Source organism: Lathamus discolor, chromosome 15, assembly GCF_037157495.1.
Source record: "Lathamus discolor isolate bLatDis1 chromosome 15, bLatDis1.hap1, whole genome shotgun sequence".
NCBI classification, from domain to species: domain Eukaryota; kingdom Metazoa; phylum Chordata; class Aves; order Psittaciformes; family Psittacidae; genus Lathamus; species Lathamus discolor.
Genome location: NC_088898.1, coordinates 8,258,273 through 8,280,205, shown reverse-complemented (window position 1 = coordinate 8,280,205; position 21,933 = coordinate 8,258,273). Strand labels below are relative to the sequence as shown.

Here is a 21,933-nt window from a genome sequence, read left to right as displayed (position 1 = left end):
TGACATTCCCAACCAGGGACTCTTCCAGCTCCAGCAGAACTTTGCTTCTGGCTCAGGTCTGCCCACTTCTCACTTCTCAGCCTGTCTTTGCTGTTGTTTGTGTGGCCATCTGCATTATCTCCTCCTCTCATTCTAGGGCCGTGGAAGCAACGTGATTCACTGCCGGAAGGATGGCACCTGGAGCGGCTCCTTTCATCTCTGCAGGGAGATGCAGGGCCAGTGTACACTGCCCACACAGCTCAACAGCCACCTGAAGCTGCAGTGTGCCGGCGGCTACGGCATAGGTTTGTGAGCTCCAGCTCCTGCAGGATGCAGCTTGGGAAGGAGTGGGAAGCACAGGGACAGGAGTCGAGGAAGAAGATGGGAATGAGAGGGAGGAAGGAAGGAGCCTGCAGTCCTTGAAGTCCTGTGGACCTGTTTGCCTGAGTGAGAGGCTGCTACGGGAGGTTTTACAGGGAAATGCTTTTAGGAAACATGAAGCTTTGCGAGGCCAGGCATCATGTTAACATGATTGCTGGCTCCTTGCAATGCTTCCAGTTTCATCATGTACCTTCTTGGCCAGCTGGTTTTAATGGGCAGCCAGCAGGCCAGACCATGCCAGAGACACATCCAGTCCTCAAAATGCAGGCACAGATTGTACCTGTGTTTGCTCTTTTGTCATGTCCCCCTCCTTCAACCACACACACACATAGACATGCCCCAGAGGCGGAAAGGCAGGAGGCTGGCAGGAAAGCGCAGCACCAGGGTAATTCAGGTCTTTCCATAAAGCATATGAGACCAGCTGAGCATCGCTTTTGGTGTGACAGTTGTTTAAGAGCTGCTGTAAGAGTACGTTTTCCCCATTCTTTCTGGGATGTCTGCTCATCCTGCAAGGGGTCATTGACTTCCTGCACTCAGCTTTGCTTTCTGTCACCCAGGCAGAGGGAGGGATAAGACTCCACACTGTACACACTGTACACGCTGTGTTGTATTTTCAGCCCCTGTTTTTGAGGTCTCCATGCTGTAAGGGCTGCAACCCACACAGACCTCTGAGGCCCCTTCTTGCAGCCCCTCTCCCAGCCCCTGCCAGCCCCTTCCTCCCTCTGCCTGTCCCTTTGAACCTGGAGACATTTCCTTCTTGCTCAGCTCCCTCATTATATTGCAGCCATGCGAAGGGACCACGAGCCTGCTTGTGTTCCCTCCCCGGGGAGGAGAACACGACCTGGATGAGATCACCGCTCTGTAATGATGCCAATTACAGATCATATATCAAAACAATTCCGACCTGCTCCTTTCCGAGAGCGTAAGGAGCATGGCAGGAGAGCGAGCGGCGAGCCCCGACTCTTAATGTAGAGAGGTGTTTTATCCTCGAGATGAGGTTACCTCCAGCCTGGCCAGGGTTTTCCAAGAGAGGAATACCAATTCCTCCTTTGGAGGGGAGCATCTCAGTGCTGGAAGCAGGAGGATCTGCAGCTGCCCACCCAGTGGGTGCCTGACAGCCCTCGGTCCTCTTGCAAGGGTGGCTGTCAGGAGGTACCAGTCCTGCATGCAAGGTCTGGTTGCCTGATTCTGGGATGGGACCACACAGACATCGTGGAGGTGGGGGTCTCATGGGCCAAATCCTCCCTAGGAGTGTGGCTCTTGCTGGAGAGGAAGAGCTCAGTGAGGGCACAGCCGCCTTTGGCTCTTATCCTCAGCAGATGGGAACATACCACACGCTTTGGTAGGCTCGCCCAGCACCACCTTTTGGGATCAGGTTGTTAGGTTTTCCTTTTCTTCTTTATCTTTTTGGAATCCTGGTCCATGTCCTTCCGAGAAGCTGTTTTCCTGCCACTCACTTGCAATGGGGCTGCTGTCAATGGGCCTCACCCAGCCGGCCCATGGAGCTACTGTCACATGCACTGGGAAAGCAAAACAAACCTCAAGTCCTCCCTGTCTTCCTGGCTCAACAGCCCAGGTCTGCTCTGCTCCCAGTGAAGCATGCTTCCCAGAAGCAGGTGGAGAAAATAATAGCATCCAGTCGTGGTCACTATGAATCCCACACACCTTCAGTTATTCCTCAGACACCTAATCTGCCCTTCCAGGCTGAGGTGTGTGTAGAGCCAAAGGTTCAGCTCTCCAAACCAGTGTGGAGATTAATTCCTCCCCCAGCGCTGATTGGAGTGCAGAAATCCTAATGACATGTTTGCAGCAGCTGTGCCATTCAGGAGTGATTTTCCAGGGGGGAAATGGTAATGGTCCAACACACTAGGGCTTACGGTTGTGTCACCACAGGGCTCTGGGATATTGCTGGAGAATATCGCAGCATGTTTTAATAAAGAAAGGACAGGATTCCCACTGGGCATGACAGTTAATCAGGGAAAAAACAGGTTTATGTGTGAACAAAGCCATCATTACGTCTCCGCATACTTCTTATCGACTATGGACTTAGGTGCTAGCTCGCCTGCAATATTGTTAGGCTTGGGCACCCTCTGCAAGATGATTATTGAAGGCCTGTAAATGTGACAGATCAAACGGTAGGTTTCTGTCATGTCATAGGTGAGATGAGTTCACTGGCCTCTGCTCAATCAATCCCATTGCTTGAAAGAGCAGTTGAAATGGAAAAACCTTCACATTTCCTTGATGATCTGAAAGTGCAAAACCTGACCCCCTTCTTGGAGTTAATAGCCAGAGATATGCAGCTCATACATAAAGGCCTTGGAATATCTGCCTCCCCCACGATCTGCTGAGGTGCAGGGCTGTACTCAGCATTTCATGTGTGCCTAGAAGATATGTGATAGTTCTGGTTGACTGCTAATTGCAAGTTAGGAAAAACGAGCTGTAATCCTGTCCTTCAGCTGGAGGGATGCTGAAAGGGTCAGGAGCTGTTTGCTTTATCCTTTAGCTTTATCCTTACTGTGTTTCCTGCAGGCACGGAGTGTACCACCTCATGTCTGGATCACAGTCACGAGCCCATCCTCCTGCGTGTGAACGAGACCGTGCAAGACATACAGCACTGGATGAACCCGCAAAGAGTGAAGGTCAGTGCCTGGCAATTTCACTGCCTACATCCGTTGTTGTGTGTTGACGTGCAGGGAGTGAACAGCATTACCTGTGGTTCATTCAGCGAGGGGAATAGAGGGGGAATTCTGCCCTTTAGAAAAGAATTCCTGATTTTTGTTGTGTCTTTACATGGTGTTCCAGTAATGTGGTGGCTTCCTCTCCAAGTTGCTTTCCCTCTATGATTTCCCAGTGAAAGTCAGTTCAAGGTAAAGGCCCCAAATTAGTGTGCTCACATCCACCTGGTACCTACAGTGGGTCTGATCTGGAAACATGATTCATGACACAGGAAGACAGACAGAGAAAGGGCACTGGCCAGGCTTTATTTGCTTCCTCCCGTTCAGTATTTTGCTTTCCTTGGGTGGCAGGGCTGGATTTTTCTGCACTGCTTTTGGATGACAAAAGAAGCTGATACAGAGGGTATTTCATTTCCCGAACCAGCAGAGCTGGCTGAGTCCTTCCCCCCACCCCTTCGCCCGCATGCAAGAGATGCCTGCTCAGCACAGCCCCGTCCAGAGGTCACCACTTCTTCCTCCTGCCTGCAGCAAGCACTCAGGCAACATTAACCACTCATGGGACACCATCCTGTGAGTCCTCCAGGTCTACCCTGATGGAGGCCTGCACACCATGTACAGTGCCTTGCACACCCTATACACACAGGCCACCTGAAGCAAAGAGCTGTTTGGTTTTGTGCCTATACTTGGATACCGGTGGGAGACACTGGGGGACACACTCATCTACCCCCTCTTAAACCCCCTTCCTGCCGTTTACACAAATCTGCCCTCCTGCCCCTAATTGCATGTAACCAACACTTGTGCCTGCATGGTGTAGATGTTTATCTGGCCATGCTCAAGTGCATGTCAGAAGACACCAGCACATCCCATGTCACTGGGGTGCAGGTTGCTGGTGGTGCTTGAGCAAACACTTACTGGCTTTCATACACTTGGCGCTGGCTTTGCAGGAGTCTGTTTTACACACTGGAACTCTCCATTTAGGAGGCAAACAAGCAGCCAGCACAGCCTCAGCATGTTTTGAGCAGCTTTGACAGTCTATTTGCTTCTCTACATGCCTAAGTATGTACCCAAGGGTTGGGATTTTTGAAATCTGGCCTTGGCTGTGGATCGTGAGCTGCTCTGAAAAATAACCACTTTATACTTCCTTGTTTCACACAGAGCAATAGAATAAATCCTGGAAAGCAATGGGGAACCTAAGTCCAGAGAACAGAACAAGTTTGCAATGTCCTTCCCAGCTTCCCATTCACTCCAGATGCCGAGATTATATTATTGCCTAAGCCTAGGCTTTGCCAAGTTTCTGGCATGAAGCATAAAAAAAACCCCTATCTCTGTATTTGGGGCAATTTCTCACTGGTCCTTTCCTGAGCGCTAGACTTTAAAGTGGTTTTGTAATTCATGGTGAAATAAAGTGACAGCTTCCCTCCTGTTCTCTGCTGTGCTCCCTCGTTTATTGATGCGGGTGCGCAGAGGGAGCTGTAACGAGTTTTATACCTGCAGGTCTCTGGAGGGCTCATTAGGCAGCAGGGAAAACATAGAGTAGTAAAGGGGGAGACGAGGGGAGTGAGGGATGGAGGAGAAATCATGCTTTCCAAGAGTACAGTGGTAAATAAGACCTTTCTTGCCCTGATGGTGAGGATCTTGCAAGAGCTTTAGGCTGTGAGCAGAGAAAAGTCTCACCCCACAAACAATTTGTAACTAAAGGGTGGGATTTGGGGTTGAAAACTTCTTTGGGAGGTGGAGGGGAGCCTTTAGGAGACAAGAGGGACGGCGCTGAGACATGACGGAAGGGATATTTTGGTAGCTGTATATCATCCATCTTCTTCAACTCTCCAGATAAGGGGATGTCACCCACAGAGAGTGATACTTCATGGGGGAAATGCTGCTGCTGGTGGGACTCGGGAGACCCTCTGGAGAGACAGGACTGGGATGCCTTAGGGGAAGATCCCCATGGCAATGTGTTATGTACCAGTAATAATAGGTGTCTCTGTTTATGGTCAGTGACAGCTTGCTGCTGTGCCATACAAGTTGAGGGAGCAGCTGGTTGCATTTACACGGCAAGTCTTTGTGGATCTCCAAGTATTGGAATGACACAAAGGAAACACTTCTAGTGACTTAATTCAGGCACAAGTAATGTACAAATGAGAAGCAGATAAAGGCAGAACTGACCTGTGGAGCTTACCTTTGAGAGGACAGGCACAGATAAAACCCAAGGAAGAAGAATAGCATCTGTGTGTAGCTGCTCAAGCAATAGCTGTTATGGAAGCAAACAGGGAAGAAGGAACCATTGCTCCTCTGGGGGCTGTTTCGAGCAGAGCTGTGCAAATCACTTGCTTTTTCGGTTCACTCGAAGTTGTGTCAGATGAAGAAACAGAATGTTTTCTCTTTAATCGAAGGGCCTGGTTTGTTGTTGTGATTTTTTAGTGAACCGAAAAATGGGAGGAAAAACCATATTGGTTTGAATAGAACGTGGCAGTTCATTTCCAAGGACTTTGGAAAAGTTTTTGTTTAATGAAGATGACGAAAAAAATAATTAGAAATTAAATGTCCTCTCAAAGGAACAACAACAACAGATATTTCATCCCGAAGAACGTCTGACAAACGCATACGACTCTCTTTGTCAGAATTGGTTTAGGCCGAGTTGCTTTGCTGGATCTGAAGGAGTTTGCTGAACTCAGTGTAAGTTGGCAGTGCCTTCTCAATCAGCGCTTCCAGCAGGAAAAAAGAACCACCTGAAATCTTGTGGGTGTCTGTGCTTCTGCTGGAGGCTGTCTTCAGAGCAACCACTGCTGTTCCCATGATTTCCCATTAACCAAGGGGCAGCGAGCTGTTGAAGACACCTATAGATAGAGCTGCCAGGACTGACTGTGCAGGCAGTGGAGAGAAAAAAAGGAAACATCTCACAAAGACAGCTTGACAGCCCTGTCCTATTGACTGCAGAGGAACAGGGCAGACACTTAATTTCTTAGGTTGTCTGAATTTGGGTCCTTGCCTTTGTGCTGAGCAGTAACAGGCCAAACACTGCACAAGCATGTGCGTGCCTGGGATGACCTGCAAAGGGTTGGCATGCCCCAGCTCTGCCTACCAGCAGGGCTGAATGTGTCTATGGCTCCTCCACACTCCTGGGGTGCTGCACTACTGATGGTGATGTGTTTTCCCATATACACTGCAAGCCCTGGGATTTCTGGATGCCCATAACTCATTAATAGGAATTCTCCTTAAATCCCCTCTGTTCTTTAAAGCTTTGCAGTTTTCTTCCTTCCTTTCCCTCTCCCCTTTCTGTGACTGTTGGGTTCAATTTGCAGGCAGGGAAACTGAGTCATGGAGCGGTGGAATGACTTACTGCAGCGGCTTAGTTCCTGGCATGTCAGGAGTTCCCACCCTGTCTGGAGCTACAAGAGGAAACAGCCACAAAGCTCTATGTCTCTTCTCTGTTGGCAGCAGTAGCCGATCCCCTCACCACCACCACTCGGTTGTCATGTTCATTTAGTGGCTGAGGAGAGAGTTAGCTGAGACCAGTAGATACCAGTCACTGTGCATAAGCCCTGGGGGACACTTGACCCATCTAAGGTGGAGGAGAGCTCTCCACCAGCCTCTCTTGGGGAAACCTAATCCCCTCCACAGCCCGCAAATGGTTGACATAATTGTGTTAGTCCCACCATGGGAGGGAAGCGCTGTGACCGGAGGCACTAGGTCTTCCCTCACAAGGAGTAAATGACAGCTTGATTTGCTTTCTTGGCTCTTTGTTACCTACTGTGGGAGCGCATCCTGGCTTCCTCTCCCCTCGCAGCAGATGGAGTCACAGCCAGCAAACCACAGATGTGTCTGGATGGCGTTTCTGGGATGGGGACACGACCAAAGTCAATAGACCCGATTGCACAGCGTGGCCGATGCAGCTGCTGAGCTGCAGAAGCCGATGCACAAGGGGAGCTGGGGCCATGAGGGTAGCAGATGTCACCACAGTGGCAGCAAGGGAAGGGATGGGGTTGGCAGAGGAAGTAGCCAGATGGGCTTTATTCCCTGTGCACCTCCTGGCACGTGTCGGATGTGGTCCTTCCATCCACCTCCTTCCATCCAACATCCTTTGTTGACCTTGTGAGGTCAGCTTCCTTTCCGTGTGCACTGATGCCATCAGATCCTGGTCATGTCCCCCACGAGTACCCTTCCTTGCTTGCTCTGCACATGTTTATTTGTCTCAGTTACCCCATCCAGCACCCTATGGCACCTTGCGTGTGCCTGTTTGCACTGCAATAGACACGAACAATGCCCAACAGCCCGAATCATCCCCAGTTGCTCAGTTTCCCAGCCCAGTCTCTCCCTCTACCCACACCCTTTCCCATCCTGTTGCACTGCACACACCCCAGAAGCAGCCTGAGAGTACAAACAGGCTTGGTGGTAGGTGTTCAGGGTGTGGAAAACCAGTAAGAGGAGCTGGGACCATGACCCTTCCCTGAGCATACTCTGCTTCCAGCTCCATGAATTAGCATGAAGTTAGCAGGATTGAATTCAGCTGGAATAGCTCGAATGGTCTCCATTAGGAAAGCATCATCCAAAGAGAAAGCAAAGTAATTGGGACTAAGCTGCTGTCAGGTGCCACTCAAGATCAACGTAAATGTCCCACTGATCCAGTGGCTAATCTAGCATGAGGTCAGTTGGCTTTCCTACGCAACCTGGGGCTGCGTTCACATTCCCTGGGGGATGTCCAGCCTTGGGCTGTGCAGCCCTTGGGATTGAGGATAATCTTAAACGAGAGCACTGTCCTAGCACAGACTTCACCTTCCATCCATTCCTTTAAGGGAGGGTGCTGGGGTTTTAATATTGGCAGGGCATGGAAAGTAGTCAGTGCATCTTCTGCAAGGGATTGCTGGAAACCTCCTCTCTTCAGAGCCTGTTTCAGTGCTACCCAGCTGCTTTTGTTAACTCCACGTGCTCACACACATTCACACGTATCGAGAGGCTCTTCTTACCAGGGGAATGTGAGATGCTCTTTGGAAGTGCACTTCTTATTGTCTGCCTGGCCTCGGATACGGGAGGCGACCGCCTGAGTTTTTCCACTTTGCTTTAATTCCTGGTTCCAAATGCTCTTGAACTGCTTCCTTTACTCTTCCCCCCTCCCTGCCTGTTGACTTGCCTTGTTTGTTTTGAAACCTAGAAAAGTTTCCTTTCTTTTCCCTGTGAAATGCAATAAACAGAAGAGGGGTAAAAAAAAATCAGACTCAAACCTTCACCATTTGTGGCAGGCAACAGCCTGGAAATCTCCAGCTGTCTGTCAGGAGCGTGCTGGGGGAAGGTCTGACACTGCAGGGCCCCCGCACCTTGCAGCCTGCTTCCCAAGGGATAAACAACGTCCTCCCCCCATTCCCGGCCGCTTCTCCGCTCACACAGACGGGCCCTGTTGCGAGGCAGGTGGGGCAAGCCGGGCTTGACTAATAGTGGAAAATCCAAGAGCATCGGAAAGATAAACAGCCCCAGTCAGATAGTATAAAAGTCCTTTCTCTAACCCACGCCAGGTAAGCCTCAAATGACAGAAACTGTAAAAACATGCTGAGGTTCCCCTGCAGATGGATTAAATTAGCCCTCAAATAAACAGGGGAAGGGATGGCTTGTGCGTCAGGTCTTCCCAAATGTTAATCCCTTTCCTTCCCCAGGCCTCCATCCAACCCTGACCCCTGGCTTTGGGTGAACACCAATGAGTTCATCTTGCCCAAGTGGACACTGTAGTGTTCCATCTGTGGATGATAACCCAAAATGAACCTGTGATGATATCCTGGTGAATGGATGGGAGTCCTCTCCCCTAGACCTCATTGGTATAGAAACACCAGCTCCACTGTCACCCCAAACTTTTCATCCACTCTTTAAATCCAGTTTTCCATGTCTAAAGGCAAACAGTGGCTCCCCGGGTATGCAGTCATTTCAGTAGGATGGTCACAATTTTAACCCCAAACTAAGGACTTCAACTTTCTTCTTCTAGAAAACCTATAAACAGAGTTTATACAGGAATGATAAAGCTCATGAAATGTAGCAGATGATGCTGTCCTATCTGGGAGTTATTCTGAAGGTGTGTAGTGGGAGGTGCTTTTATTTAAGATGGTGCGAAAATGTATCTGAAAGTTGACCTTTAGCTGTTTCCATCTTCAGGAAGCACAGGTCTGATGGGTGAAGGAGAGCAAGGCTTTGCAGCACCAAAGAATCCAAAGAACCACCCCCCTACCTAAAAGCAAGACAGCGGACCTGTGCCTTTGCCTTTCGTTGCCACGTTCCCCCACCATGAGTGAAATATTGGACATGACATTTTCAGAGAACCTTAAATATTATTTTAATCTCGAATGTTCTGTTATTGCAAGTGTCAAGTCCAACACTTCTTGTAAATACCTGGAGGACAGCCAGGTCCTGAGAACACAAGAGGTGTTAGGAACTGAACTTCATTGGTTAAGTACAGGAGAGCAATAGGAGCCGGTGGACTGGCTTTCTGTACACTGATTTCTTTGTCTTAACCTGTTGGGGTTTTCTCTTCTTCCCTCTAGAGCGTTGTCTGCACGGCGGGACTCAAGTGGTACCCTCACCCTTCCCTGATCCATTGTGTCAAAGGCTGCGAGGTGAGCTTTCACGTTAGCTCAAGTGGTCCATGCTTGCTCTCCCAAATGTTCTGGTAACCATCACTGCAGACACATGGGATGTAAATGCTGGTTTTCAAGTGGGACAAACAGGCTTTTGCCCTGACTATGTCAGACTGTGTTTGCCTGCGTTAGTTTGTACACTCAGTGGTGAAATTGGTGGTTTTCCTAGAGCCAATGGTTGGGTGACTCTCATGGGAGTTAAATGATCAAGGAGCTCAACAACACTGGTAGACGATCAAAATTACCCAGGATCAGGGAATTTCTGGGAAGTTGCAAAAACCTTCAGATGTTTTCCCTTGATTTTGACATCCAATTAGAGGGCTAATTCTTCCCAAGCCCATTTAGTCTTTGAGCATTGGTGATACCACTGGGTGGATAGTGAGCAAATCACACAACCCTCCACTGTGCACTTCTGCCTGAACCAGAAAAAGTCCCAGGCAAATGCAGTTACATTTGAGCTGTGATGCATTTTGAGAGTCTTACCTGGAAAATGCAATTATATTGAAGGATGTTGTTTCTACTGGTAACAAAAAACTCTGAGAAGTGTTAAGATGCTTCCAGCGGTTAAATGGGGCTAGAGCATCTCTCGCTGGGTCATGGTGCTCATGCGGTTTCCATCATGTCCTTGAGTATCTCACCCATGTCAAGAAGTCGAATCATAGAATAGTTAGGGTTGGAAAGAACCTTAAGATCATCTAGTTCCAGCCCCCCTTGTACTGCCTCTGTGAGGCTGGGAAGCTTCATGTCCATTGTAGAAGTGGGGTAGCTCATAAGCAGAGGGATAGATGGCTGCTTCAGTTCCATGGACAGTGAAAGAGCTGTGTCTTGACCTCCCACCTCCTGACCTTCTGCAGCACTGACTGTATTCTCAGCACCCAGTAACCCAATTTTACAAGTTATATGCCTGAAGTGGCAGAACATGGCACAGAATTCCTAAGTGTGACACAAAACTCTAGACCACATTGCTGTGCGACGTGATTTGTCTTGAAGTGAAAGACAGGTTTCCTTCGCATACAAATGTTGGGCCCAAGAGGGTAATAACTCTCCAACAATGTAATAGTTTCTGTCTAGTTGTTCCCTAAATGAAAAGCATTCTGCTGTCAGTGCTTTGAATGTCATAAGCCATCTCACGCATTGCATTCATGCAGGCTGGCTAGGCGCCCTTATTCTCCAAAGAGAGCTAAAATAACATCCAGCAACCATTAAGAAATGCCATTCAGGTGCTGATGCACCACTGGGTAGCCATTCTCCTGCTGGTTAAGGGTAGTTGTTACTGAGGCAAAGTTTGCAATGATGTAATAATTTACCAGAAGCCATTATTACTGACATGCTTTTTCTCAGCATTTTCTTCCCTTCCATCATTGTTAATTGCCAGACCCCACTGCATCAATAGGAACTTTCTTCTTTTCATCATTCATTCAGCAGTGTCACTGCATCCCAATCTATCATCTTGGAAGGCTTTGCCCAGACAATTGATAATGGCTTCTAGCATCATTTTTAGAGCCTGATGCTTCCAGGAGCCACGAATGGGCCAGAGCTTGTTCTCTGCCGTTGAAATACCATATTCATCAAGCCTTTTATTCATGACTATGGAAATGGGGACTAATAAGCCAGTAGGTCAATTATACTGGGCCATTAAGCTGATACAATCCCTAATGTATTAATATCCTCAGCATTAGGGAAGGTTCCCTGAACAGAAGGCTGTAAGCGGGGCAGTACTTTACTCTTGGTGGTCGCAGTGGTAACCCAGACTCCTGCTGCAATGTGATTTTTTGTCGCTCCCTAGTGGCAGGAATAGAGGTTTTTGAGTGAGCCCCGTACTCCTCGGCAGCTAATTTGGTTGTTTCAGTAGAAAACCAGCCCCTCTGGACAACCTGTATAGTCCTCCAAAAGTATACGAGCACTGTGATAGGCATGAAGCCCTATAAAGGCTTCACCCTCCACAGCCTCCAAGGTCTCCCAAATGAGGATTTTGGTACCACAGCAGAATAGATGCTATTTGTCCCATTCTTCTCCTCCAAAGGACTGACTCGCCTGCTCTGTGCCAGTGAAAGGCAAATTTTTCCACATATTTCTTTTACTGATTTTTCCAGTGTTCATAGGTGTAGGATATAGGCATGGAAAATTAAAGTCAAGCCTTTCTTGACAAGCAGGCAGAGCCAGGCAATACAAGAGAAATATGGAGAAACCTACACAATTTCCTGGGAGGTTGGACAAAGTTTGTATTTTTGACTATGACCAGGTTGGCATACAAATATCTCTCCATTTACTTATAAATCATTCCCTTTTAACTCTTAGCAGATTCATTAAATTGGAAGGACTTTTGCAAGGCAAAGTCGTTGTCTGTATAAAGAAGTCAGTCCCTGTGGAAGTCACAGTGGAGTTAAGCCAGGTTATAGGGACAGGAGCCTCACCTTGTAACTCCAAGTTCTTGGCGAGCTTCTGTAGTATTCGCACGTAGCTAAACAAGTGATATGCAATGAGTCTGTTCCCTCCTGGTAGTCCTGTTGTAGTCCATCATTGCCTGGATTTCATATACCCCAATAGGAATACTTAAACCTGCAAAACGTGAGCAGCAATAGCATGCACTTACACCGCTGCATAGGGCCCATTGCCCTACTGATGAGCACAGCCATGGCTCTGTTTGGGTTCTCAAGGCTGGTTCTTCAGATATCTATCATCAGGGAGACTTTGGTACTGCAATTGCTGCAGAATCCTCCCAGGAAGCCTCCAAAAGGCTCCCCACCTGCTCTGCAATGATGCCTTCTTGTAGGAAAAGTCCCTGGTGTGCTTTTCTCAGTGCAGAATAAATGAATTTTCCAAAGAGCAGGTAAAATGGGAATGGCCCCATGAGCCCGTGCATGCAAGACCTATTACAGATATGACCGTGCTCTCTGCTGAGCATCCGTTTCTCTGAGCTTTCATTGCTTCCTGGGATTCTCATACCTGGCAAAGGCCTTTTTGAACATCAGGCACAGTTTTGACGTTCAGGAAAGACTTCTATACTCGCTGACCAAGAGGGCTTCAAGCCTTTTTGTTAGAACTGTGATTATCATTCAGGTCCTGTGCAGCACATAGACCTAGTGATCACATTGCGCAGACTAGTGACCACATTTTCTTTCCCAAAGTGATTTATGAATTTTACTTAATAGCTCTCCACAACATCCCTCTGAATGATGGCCATTATCCCAGCTCTGAGCTGTGGAGCAGAGGAAGATGACGTGTCATGGCCAAGGTCACGCTGGGTTACTGGTGGTCAGAGAATGAGAACACATGGTCCCTGTGCTGAGCTCAGACCACTTCCATTTCTCTTTGTGATATGTTTTGTGCCCTCATTGCTGACACATGTTGCATAGTTAGGAGAACTGTGGTGCAAAGTACAGCTATTAAAAGCAAGCCAGTTTTGCTGCTATACATAACCTTCTTCCTATCCCACATAGTTTTGGAAGGTTAGCTTAAAATTATCAAAAGGTGCCACAATTTTAGATGCCTTGATGCTGTCTCTGGGCCTAGTCACATTAATATTCCTGAAGCATCATCTTATGTGGGATGTGAAAAGCCAACAAGGGCTCATTTCCCTTCCATCTAGTGTCCTTTTTTTCCTCTCTGTCTGCTTTGAAGGGAGAGGGAAATAATTCTCTCTTGCTTTCCAGGGCAGTTGGTAATGTTACAAACTCTATAGCTCCTTCAAGTTGCTCGTTTTCCTTATGACTTATTGTTGCACGGTTTATTCATGTCCATGCTCTCAGCCTTTTTCTGCTTTTTCCTTTTCAGCCTTTCATGGGGGACAACTACTGTGACTCCATCAACAACCGAGCCTTCTGCAACTATGATGGTGGGGACTGCTGTGCCTCAACAGTCAAGACCAAAAAGGTAGGGATGCCCTTCCTCTTTTCACCGGGAATTCCTTCCTGAGCACTGCTTTGTGTTTGGAAAAGAGTAATTTTTGCTAGGACAAAGGAGGTCCACGTTCTCAGAAGGACCTTCAGTCCAGGCATCAGCTCATAGGGACTAGGGTTTTGGTTTATTTTGAAATCCTCTCTTGATATACATGTGCATTTCTCATCATAACCCACCTTATACCCGTGCAAGGCAGGTTCTGCAATAGTCAGTGGCATTCATTCATTCTTACTGTAAATAAACCTTAGCTTCTCTATAGACAAAGGCTGGCTTCCTCCAAAACCCTGGCACATACCCATCAGCAAAGCTACACCTACTGCTCAGGAGCCCTTCACACAGAAACACTGACAAGGGTATATTTGCCTGTCCTGATATCCACTCTCAATGCTCAAAATGGAAATGAAAGGTTAGGAGTCATTAGGAAAAGAACAGAGAGCAAAATGGAAGCATCATTGTAGGTCTGTACTTTGATCTCTATGTACTCTCATGTACAAGGCTCACTGTTGACCACCCTATCTCCTAAAGGACAGAGTGGGACAGAGAATGGTGTGGAGCAGGGCAGCAGGGCCAAGTAGAGATGTGTTATATCTTCTCCACAGAGACCACATAGACCAGGACCTGCTGCCCATTCAGAAGAGGCAGTGGGCATGGTGAGTAGCAGAGATTCATAAAAACATCATCTAATGCAGGGAGGAAAATAAACCCCATTGTTTCTTATCATGCCGCAATAAGGGGGTGAACTGGTAATACCTGGAACCAGGATCTAAGCAAATGAAATGCACTTCTGATTTGCATAATGTGTATTTGAATGATGGGATGCATTGCCACCGAGGTACTAAGAATAAAAATGTATTTGAAGTCAAACAGAGAACAGGTGTATTTGTGGAGGTTACCTCCTTCAGTGGTCATGAAATCCTTTGATCTGGATGCAGTTTATGGCTCAGGACTATCTAAACCATTTAGCTTTAGCCTGGGGAAGGATCCCTCCATATATCCTTTGCTTTTGTGCTTCTTTAACACCTATTTCTGGCTACTGTTAGAGGCAGTGACTGAAGCAGTGGAACCTGTAGTCTGAAGCAATACAACATTTCATGTGTTTCTAAGCAGGATAGATTTTAAACTTGTTTCCCAAAGAAAGGAAAGAAAATCTTAGCTTCTGTCATGTGAGATTTTTACCTTGTCTTCAAGACTTGAGTGTGCATCAGAGTGACAACCCAGCTATGTTAAGTATCTGATATATACGGCTAACACTTCAAATCTTCAGGGAGCTTGGGCTCAGCAGCCATCATTCATTTCCCTCACCTGAGGAAGAAGTTCCTCTCTACCACAGCTGTGGGAATGAAGACGTCTCTGCAGGGAACAGTCCTGTCTAAGACAGCTTTAGCCAGAAGCTTCTTTTCCTTGGTTCCACCAAAGATCTCTTACCAGTGGAGCTCTGTGGGCTATGTCTGGCCCATGTGGGAACACTGGGATAGGGAAGTGGACATGTCTTGCAAGTGGAAGGAGTTCATTTCTCCGCTGGGGAAGAAGTAGTTTTCCTAAATGTGCCTTTTTGGACAAATTTCCCCTGTATTGCTGTGTTTCTTTTGTGAGCCACGTGCTGGGAGGGAAGCAGAGGCAGGTGAGCTCCTGTGTTTCCCAAGGATGGAGTAGAGCATGGAGATGCCACACAGGGCTCCCTGCTGAACCCACCACTGCAGAGACGAGCAGGGTGACAGGCAGCAAATTGTCTTCAGTGCCATCTCCAAGAAGAGATTCCCATCTCTGGCTGCTTTTCCACCTCCTTGGGAGGAGCAGCCCAAGGGCAAGCTCAGCTTGCTCACTGACCTCACAGGCCCACCAGCTAGGAGGGCAGAGCTGGAAGTGGCTGGTAGCTCAGCATGGGTAGGTCTTCCCCAACAACAGCCTGCCTGGGAAACTTTATCTTGCTGCCTTCAGGCTTGAGGATGAAAAAGCCCAAGAGGTGCCAGAGGAATGGAACTGAGGTGGCTGGGATGGGACCGACCCAAACCAGCCCCATCAAGACAAGAGCTGAGGGCGCAGTGTATCGCCAGGGTGGGGATGGGAGTGAAACACGAGAGATGTGAGTGCCGAACTGATGGGAAAACGGATAGGATTAAGGTTTGGGATAATTTATTGCTGGGCAGGGAATTGAGACAGAGTGGGATCTGTACAGAGTTACGAGCACTTACCAGCCAGGCGAGTCACTCTCAAAGTATCTGGCTGCTTCACTGCCACCCAGAAACCAAGTGACCACCCAAGAGGGGGAAAGCACTTTGTAGCCCACTTGGTTACTGGTTTCTGTGCTAAACATGCCCAGTGCAAAGGGCAAGTGGTTCAGAGACAGGCAGCTGGTCACACATCTGATGGGTTTCCTCATAGAGGGGGAGGTTTTGGAGATAAGTCTTAGGTCTTCTTCCACTGACTTCACTGAGAGCCGTATCCTTGTGAATGACCGGGGAATTGGAGTGACCCTGGGCCGTCCTTTAGAAACACCCATCCTAGGGATCACATGGGTTGAGGGCTGAACCACAGAGCCCATCGCTTCCTCGGCACGCATTCAGCCTCCCAAATCTCTCTCTCAAAATACCCAACACTATCCCAGGAGCTGAACAAAGCTCTCGGGAGAAGCAAGAAAACCGCCGTCTCCTCAGACCTTCCATGCCAAAAACAAGATGCTAAGTCCCAGTTTATTACATTTATAGGGTAAAGCAGGGGATAATAACCCAAGCGGGGTCAGAGCCGAAGAGGCAGCACCTCTCTGCCTGCAAAGCGGCCGCCGCCACCTGCGGCAGCAGCCCTGGGGCTCGGCTCTGCGAGTGATTTTCCCGTCTGAGGCCTTTGACTGAGACCAGATTTCAGGCCAGGCTGTTCAAATACAGCCTTCCCTTTGAAGAGGTTTATGAGTGGAGTGTTACAGGAGATATTCCAAAGGGAAAAACAATGAAAGGTGAGAGAAAAGGGAGCTGAATAAAAATACTCCGCATACCAAATCCTTCCAGCACAGTTTGCCACCTACTTAAAAAGGCACAGTTTTAAAATACATGTTGGGTGTAAAAGCCAAAAACCTGGAGGAGACGTAGGGAGGGGCGAGTCCAGCTCTCTTAATTCCAATACCAGATGAGGATGTATTTTCGTTCGGTTGTAGAAAGAGCGAGACACATGAAAGAGCCTGCTTTGCTCCTTTCCTTTCAGGGTTACATACTATGTGGCAGATGTGTCAGTCTTTTAAAGCCCCTGCAAGTTTACCCATAAATGTCTAACATTTATGCAACACCTGTTTTTCTCCCAAAATGTCACAGGACATTTTACAAGCTTGAGATTTATCATCTTTTCACCGTTGCAGCCATTGCCGAGGTGACACATGGTTCACATTTAAACAGAACATAGCAACTCCGCACATTATTTTAGGAAAGGGCTGAAGATTAACATTGCATCATGTGAAGATTCAGGAGTTAACAGTCAACTAAAAGCTGGTTGCAGATCTTTAATGTCCGCAAACTGTCAAGACTGAGTTTCACTGCAATCCCACCACCCTCCCAAACGCACTCTCAGCTGCACACAATGCTGTGAACCAGGCTGCGTGAAAGCAAAATTACTCCTCAACCCATATTCGCTTTCATGCTGAGCCTTCTTATTTCATGCGAGATTTTGCACGCTCCTGTTTTGTTGCCCTGAAAATGCACCAGGGACTTCCACAAGGCAGTCGCTTAGGCCATGTTTTCCCTTTGCATTTGAGCATTAGCAGCAAATGACCTTGTGCATTTCTGCAGCGAGAGGGGAACAGAGCAGTGTGACTTATCTGACCAGCCGCAGACTAATCAGCACTGCTGCTTAGATAGGGAATAATGAGTATTTGCCCTGTGCTATTCACAATCGGGCTAGGGAGCTTAAAAGAAATCGTTAAAGCACTCTTTTGATTGCTACAAATGGCAGTGAATAAATTCACTTATATTCTGGGCATAAACTGGAGGCAGCCGCAGTCAGCAAGCGGGAAAAAGAGACATTCATCAGCTTAATTATTTGTTGGGCGCTAATTGATCAGCATCCCCCTGCAGCGGGAGGGAAGCCAGGGCTGGCCCAGGGACAAGTGCCACCCAAGGAAGCAGGGACACGAGTCCTGCAGTGCCTCATGGGGCAGGTGGGGAGCATGGGGCCAGTGTCTGGGTTTGCAGTTGGGGCAGGGGATGGGGCTGCGCTGCTCACAGCTTGCCCTGTGCGTGACCCAGGAGCAGCTTTGAGAGACAGGAAGGCCATTGCCGGCCAACCTCCAAGGGAGAGAAAGCTTCTGTTGTCTATCTGGAGGGGATAAAGTCTTCCGTGAAGGACAAAGCAAAATCCCATCTCCTTTTAATCTTCCTACCCTCCTGACCCAGCACAGGTTGCCAGCTCCCTTCTGCCTGGCTGCTCTAGGAAGTTGCTTCTTGCTTTGTATCCTGCCACAGATAAAAGAAGATGATGTTTTTTAAAACATTAAATACGTGACACTGCTAAAGTGGGAAAAATAAATAACTTGGGCATAACTGGCTCTCTCTGGGCTGGCGGCTGCCTGCGAGTTGCTCCTGGGGTGTGTGGTTGCAGGGAGAGAGGCTATGGCTAGTTCTTTCTGATTCATCTCAGGAAATCTCTCCAGTCACTGTTCTCCTTCACTTCTTTTCTCTTCCCCTTCCCTTTTACAAGTTTTCCCTGGACAAAGCTGTCTAGAAAAGCCTTGCAGAAATGGAAATGTCTCTCTTTAGGCCCTGCTCACATGTGTTGTTCCAGGCTTTAAGCAAATCACAGATTTGCTTAAAATCTGATTCCTGCAGATTTAAACCCAAGAATTTTGCTGGTTTAAAATCCCCCTAACTTAAGCCATTCGAAAAGGTGAATTTTCATCTGTCTTTCCTCTCTGCCTTCCCTTTTCGTCACGGAAGGGGTAAACCTACAGCTCCCATGAGAAAAACCTGTCTCAGTCAGTTATCACCCAGGTTTTCCCTCAACCACTTTGCCCCACAGCACTTAGAAAAGAGAAAGAAAAATCATCCCACCCCTTCAGCCTCTTGACATTTCTGTCCAACACCTTGGAGAGGAAAACCAGCAAGTGCCTCAGCGGAAAACAAATGAGGACTTGCGGTAGATAGAGGACCGTGTGGGATTCATCCCAAGCTTTGCTTATCTAAAAGATAGGCAAGTTATCAAAACCTCTTCAGAGACTTTATGGCCGAGAATTCAAGGCCTAAAGAAAGGAGCTTTGAACTAAGGGGCTCCTGCTGGCTCCAGCAGGGATTTCCCAAGACTGTCCCTGTCTCCTCAGAAAGGGGGGTCTGCTACACTCCTATCCCAAGAACAGAAATAACCACTTCTTGGTATTTTGGAGATACGAGGACCTTTTCCCAGGTCTCTAACAGCAACACAGACCTGACCTGGGGAATCTCAGATCTTGCTCCATCGGCAGAACATGGTTTTGAGCCAGTTGGTGCAATTAGCAGCCTAAATGACCACCTTGGCTGAAGAAATTCTGCTTATCCAGAAGAATTGATGATCCTGCCACGATGCTGCTCCCAACAACTTGAATGTCCCCAGCTGGGTGTGTTTGTCAGCTCTATAATTAGCTGGTGAGATACAATGAATGGTGGGTGAGCAACAGAGGAAGGAAGGATGCAATGTGGAGTGTTGCTTCATGCCTCTGGAAGCAGTGCTGCATGCTCCAAGCACTCTGGGTCACCCAGACCCGTGGGTGAACTCAATCCCCCATGAGCTGCTGGTCGCAGCCTCGGTGGCTCGCTCTTTGCCATGTGAGGAGTGTTTTCAGTCATGGTTGGTTAGGATGGGAGCTTATTTTGGGGCTCAGAGCTATTGATTTCATAATCGTTCAGGGAGACTTTCCAGGCGGCGATAAATTGAAAGCAGTGATGGTAGTAGCACATGTTGCCTATCCTGCGAGAATGCTCTTGGCTTCAAAGGACATGGGGCTTCCCACAACATACAGCATTCCCAGGGGATGTGCTAGTAGAGGGTGTTTGCTTTGCTATCCAACCTCACTTCATTAGCAAGTGTTACAAGAACCAGCGAACAAACCTTCCCTGCTCCACCACCAGTTCTTTGGCCTCTGGGTGGTCTGGCTCCTATTAAATCTTTGGTGATTATTTAGACTAATTACATTCATGTTTGCACAATCAGTAGCACGAGGGTAGGAAGTGCAGCTGATTGCTGAGCAACCGAGCTCCGAGTGGTTTGGCACCCGTGCTCCCTCGCTGCGGGCAGGCAGGGATGCGGGGATCCATGCGGGCAGGGCTTTCCTGGGAATCCCTGCTGGCTTCGGGCCATCCTGCTTCCACCAGTTCTGGTGAGGCTGCTCCCAATTCACACCCGATAGAGACAGAGGAGATCTGCTGGGTTCAGCGGAGCTGTGTCTTGTTCCACCACGTCTGCTGGCTTCAATGGGTGGAAGCCTGGTTTATGGCGGGGCAGTGAATTAAAGTTCAAGCCTTCAAGACTGTTTGTGCTGCACAGAGAAGAGAGCTTCATCCTCGCCTTTCCCAGGCCCTCCGGAGCGGTGCCCTAGGTGTGAACCTGCATACCAGCGCCGAGTTAAAAGGGGGCTCGCTCTTGTTCCGTTATCTCCAAACAGCCCCGGTGACCTCAGCACCGAAAACCACCAAGAAGACCCTCACAAGACGCATTTTTGTCCCACAAGGGCCTTGTCAGGGAACAGAACACTCCCGGTGTTTGAGCAGGGAGGGTCTCCGGAGGCGCGGGGCTGCGGCACTCGGCACAGCCTGCCACGCTTATCTCGGCACGCCGCGCTCGCCCGCAGCGCCTCTGTCTGCAGCGGGGCCTTCAGGTTCCCTGTTAGGTTTGTCTGGGACATTTCGCAAACACTTCAGGCCTGAAATCTAACAACAGGCTGTTTCCCAACACTTCGCAGCCCTCCTCCACTGCTTCCCCCTCGCCTCCAAGCCACCCCGGGCCCGATTCTGCCTGCCTTGGTGATGCTTTGATGGGGTCAGCCTGATAGGAGCCTCTGCGAGGGATGAGCTCCGACCCTTTGCAGGACTGTTTCCCATCCCTCCCTGTACCTGTCTGGGATTTCTCCTGTCAGCGTTCCCACCAGTTCCCTATAGACTGGCCTTTCTCAGCTGGGATCTGCCTTGGGATGTCACCAGCCTCTTCAGATAGGTGCCATGTAGTGAGGATTTGTGGCCTCTCACTCATTTCATGACCTTGATCCTAGCTCTGCACTGGTCTGTTGTATCGTTGTCTTTGTTCCCATAGCTGGGAGCATGGCATCAAGGACAAAGGCAGCCGTTTCCAAGAGGAAGCTTGGGTTTTATCCATGGTCTCATGGGAAAGGATGCTTAGGGGTCCCATTCCTTTGCGGAGAGTGGAAGTGGGGGTTCATAGCGCTTCACAGCATGCAGCATGTGTTGGTCAAGGTGGAGGTGTCTCAGATCTCCCATGCATCACACCCTGGTGTCTGTGCTTGTCCTGCCTAAGCCACAACCCTATACTGCTGCAATTGCTCCTTCAGGCTCCATCACGCTTCTGCAGTGACAGACATGACTTGGGTTGTGTCTGTTGAAGATAGATGGGTCTATGGTTTAGGTGACCCACATCACCCTCAGTGCTGTTGATCCACAGCTCTGTTCTAGATCATACACAGGAGATATGTGTGTGTGTGTACAGCTTGCATGTACATATGCAGAGCTGTGTTCTCCAGTTTTGCCTTTGCAACCTATTTTAGTTAGTTTAAGGAGGCAATATTGTGCATTACTTCGTCAATGAACAAGCCAGGCTCCAAGTTTAATTCTTAGCCTTTTCTCCCTGCTTTCCTAAATAGTAGCCAGGTTTTCTATGCGGGGAGATAGATGTAAGTAAGTGAAATGCAGGAAGGAAGAAGAGCCACTTCTCTAATACTGGCTTTACAATGGGTATCTCTGGAAATACCAGTACAGGTCATATATTCTGTTAGTGAGTTGGGCTTTCACAGACCTATTTAAAAAGAAAAGCACTTCATCTTGGAGTATGTAGATCTGGGCTCCACACCTAAATGGGCTATCATTCAGATAAAGGTTCAGCATTTGTTATTCCTAGCACATCCAGCAGCTTTATTCATGGCTCTGTACTCCAGAGGGCTATCACTGTGTGAGCCCAAGGCCAGAGACACTCCTTCTTCTAAGGGGCTTTATGGTTTCTCTCAAATGGGTACTTGTGGCAATCCTGGTGGATGCTGTGGAAAAAAACCTGTGGAAATCAGGTCCCTGGGGAACTCAAATGTGCATTGTAGATGTTGTTTAAAGTGGAAACCCTGTATTACTGCTAAGTGTTTGGAGATTTTTCTCTTGTCTAATATGACCGTGGATGTGCTCATTACCCATAGAAATCTCTGCCTTTTCACATAATAG

General features: G+C 48.4%; 1 protein-coding gene across 2 annotated transcripts in view; it reads left to right on the top strand.

The window, feature by feature from the left end:
* Positions 1 to 21,933, top strand: part of PAPPA (pappalysin 1) — a 181,638-nt gene that overhangs the window by 153,462 nt on the left and 6,243 nt on the right. The window contains exons 18-22 of one of the 2 annotated variants that reach the window (XM_065695844.1): positions 137 to 284; positions 2,890 to 2,999; positions 9,554 to 9,625; positions 13,421 to 13,519; positions 14,146 to 14,196. In XM_065695844.1, the coding sequence (XP_065551916.1) occupies positions 137 to 284; positions 2,890 to 2,999; positions 9,554 to 9,625; positions 13,421 to 13,519; positions 14,146 to 14,196 (480 nt within the window). The remainder of the gene's footprint in view (positions 1 to 136; positions 285 to 2,889; positions 3,000 to 9,553; positions 9,626 to 13,420; positions 13,520 to 14,145; positions 14,197 to 21,933) is intronic. The other variant, XM_065695845.1, reaches the window with a different exon arrangement.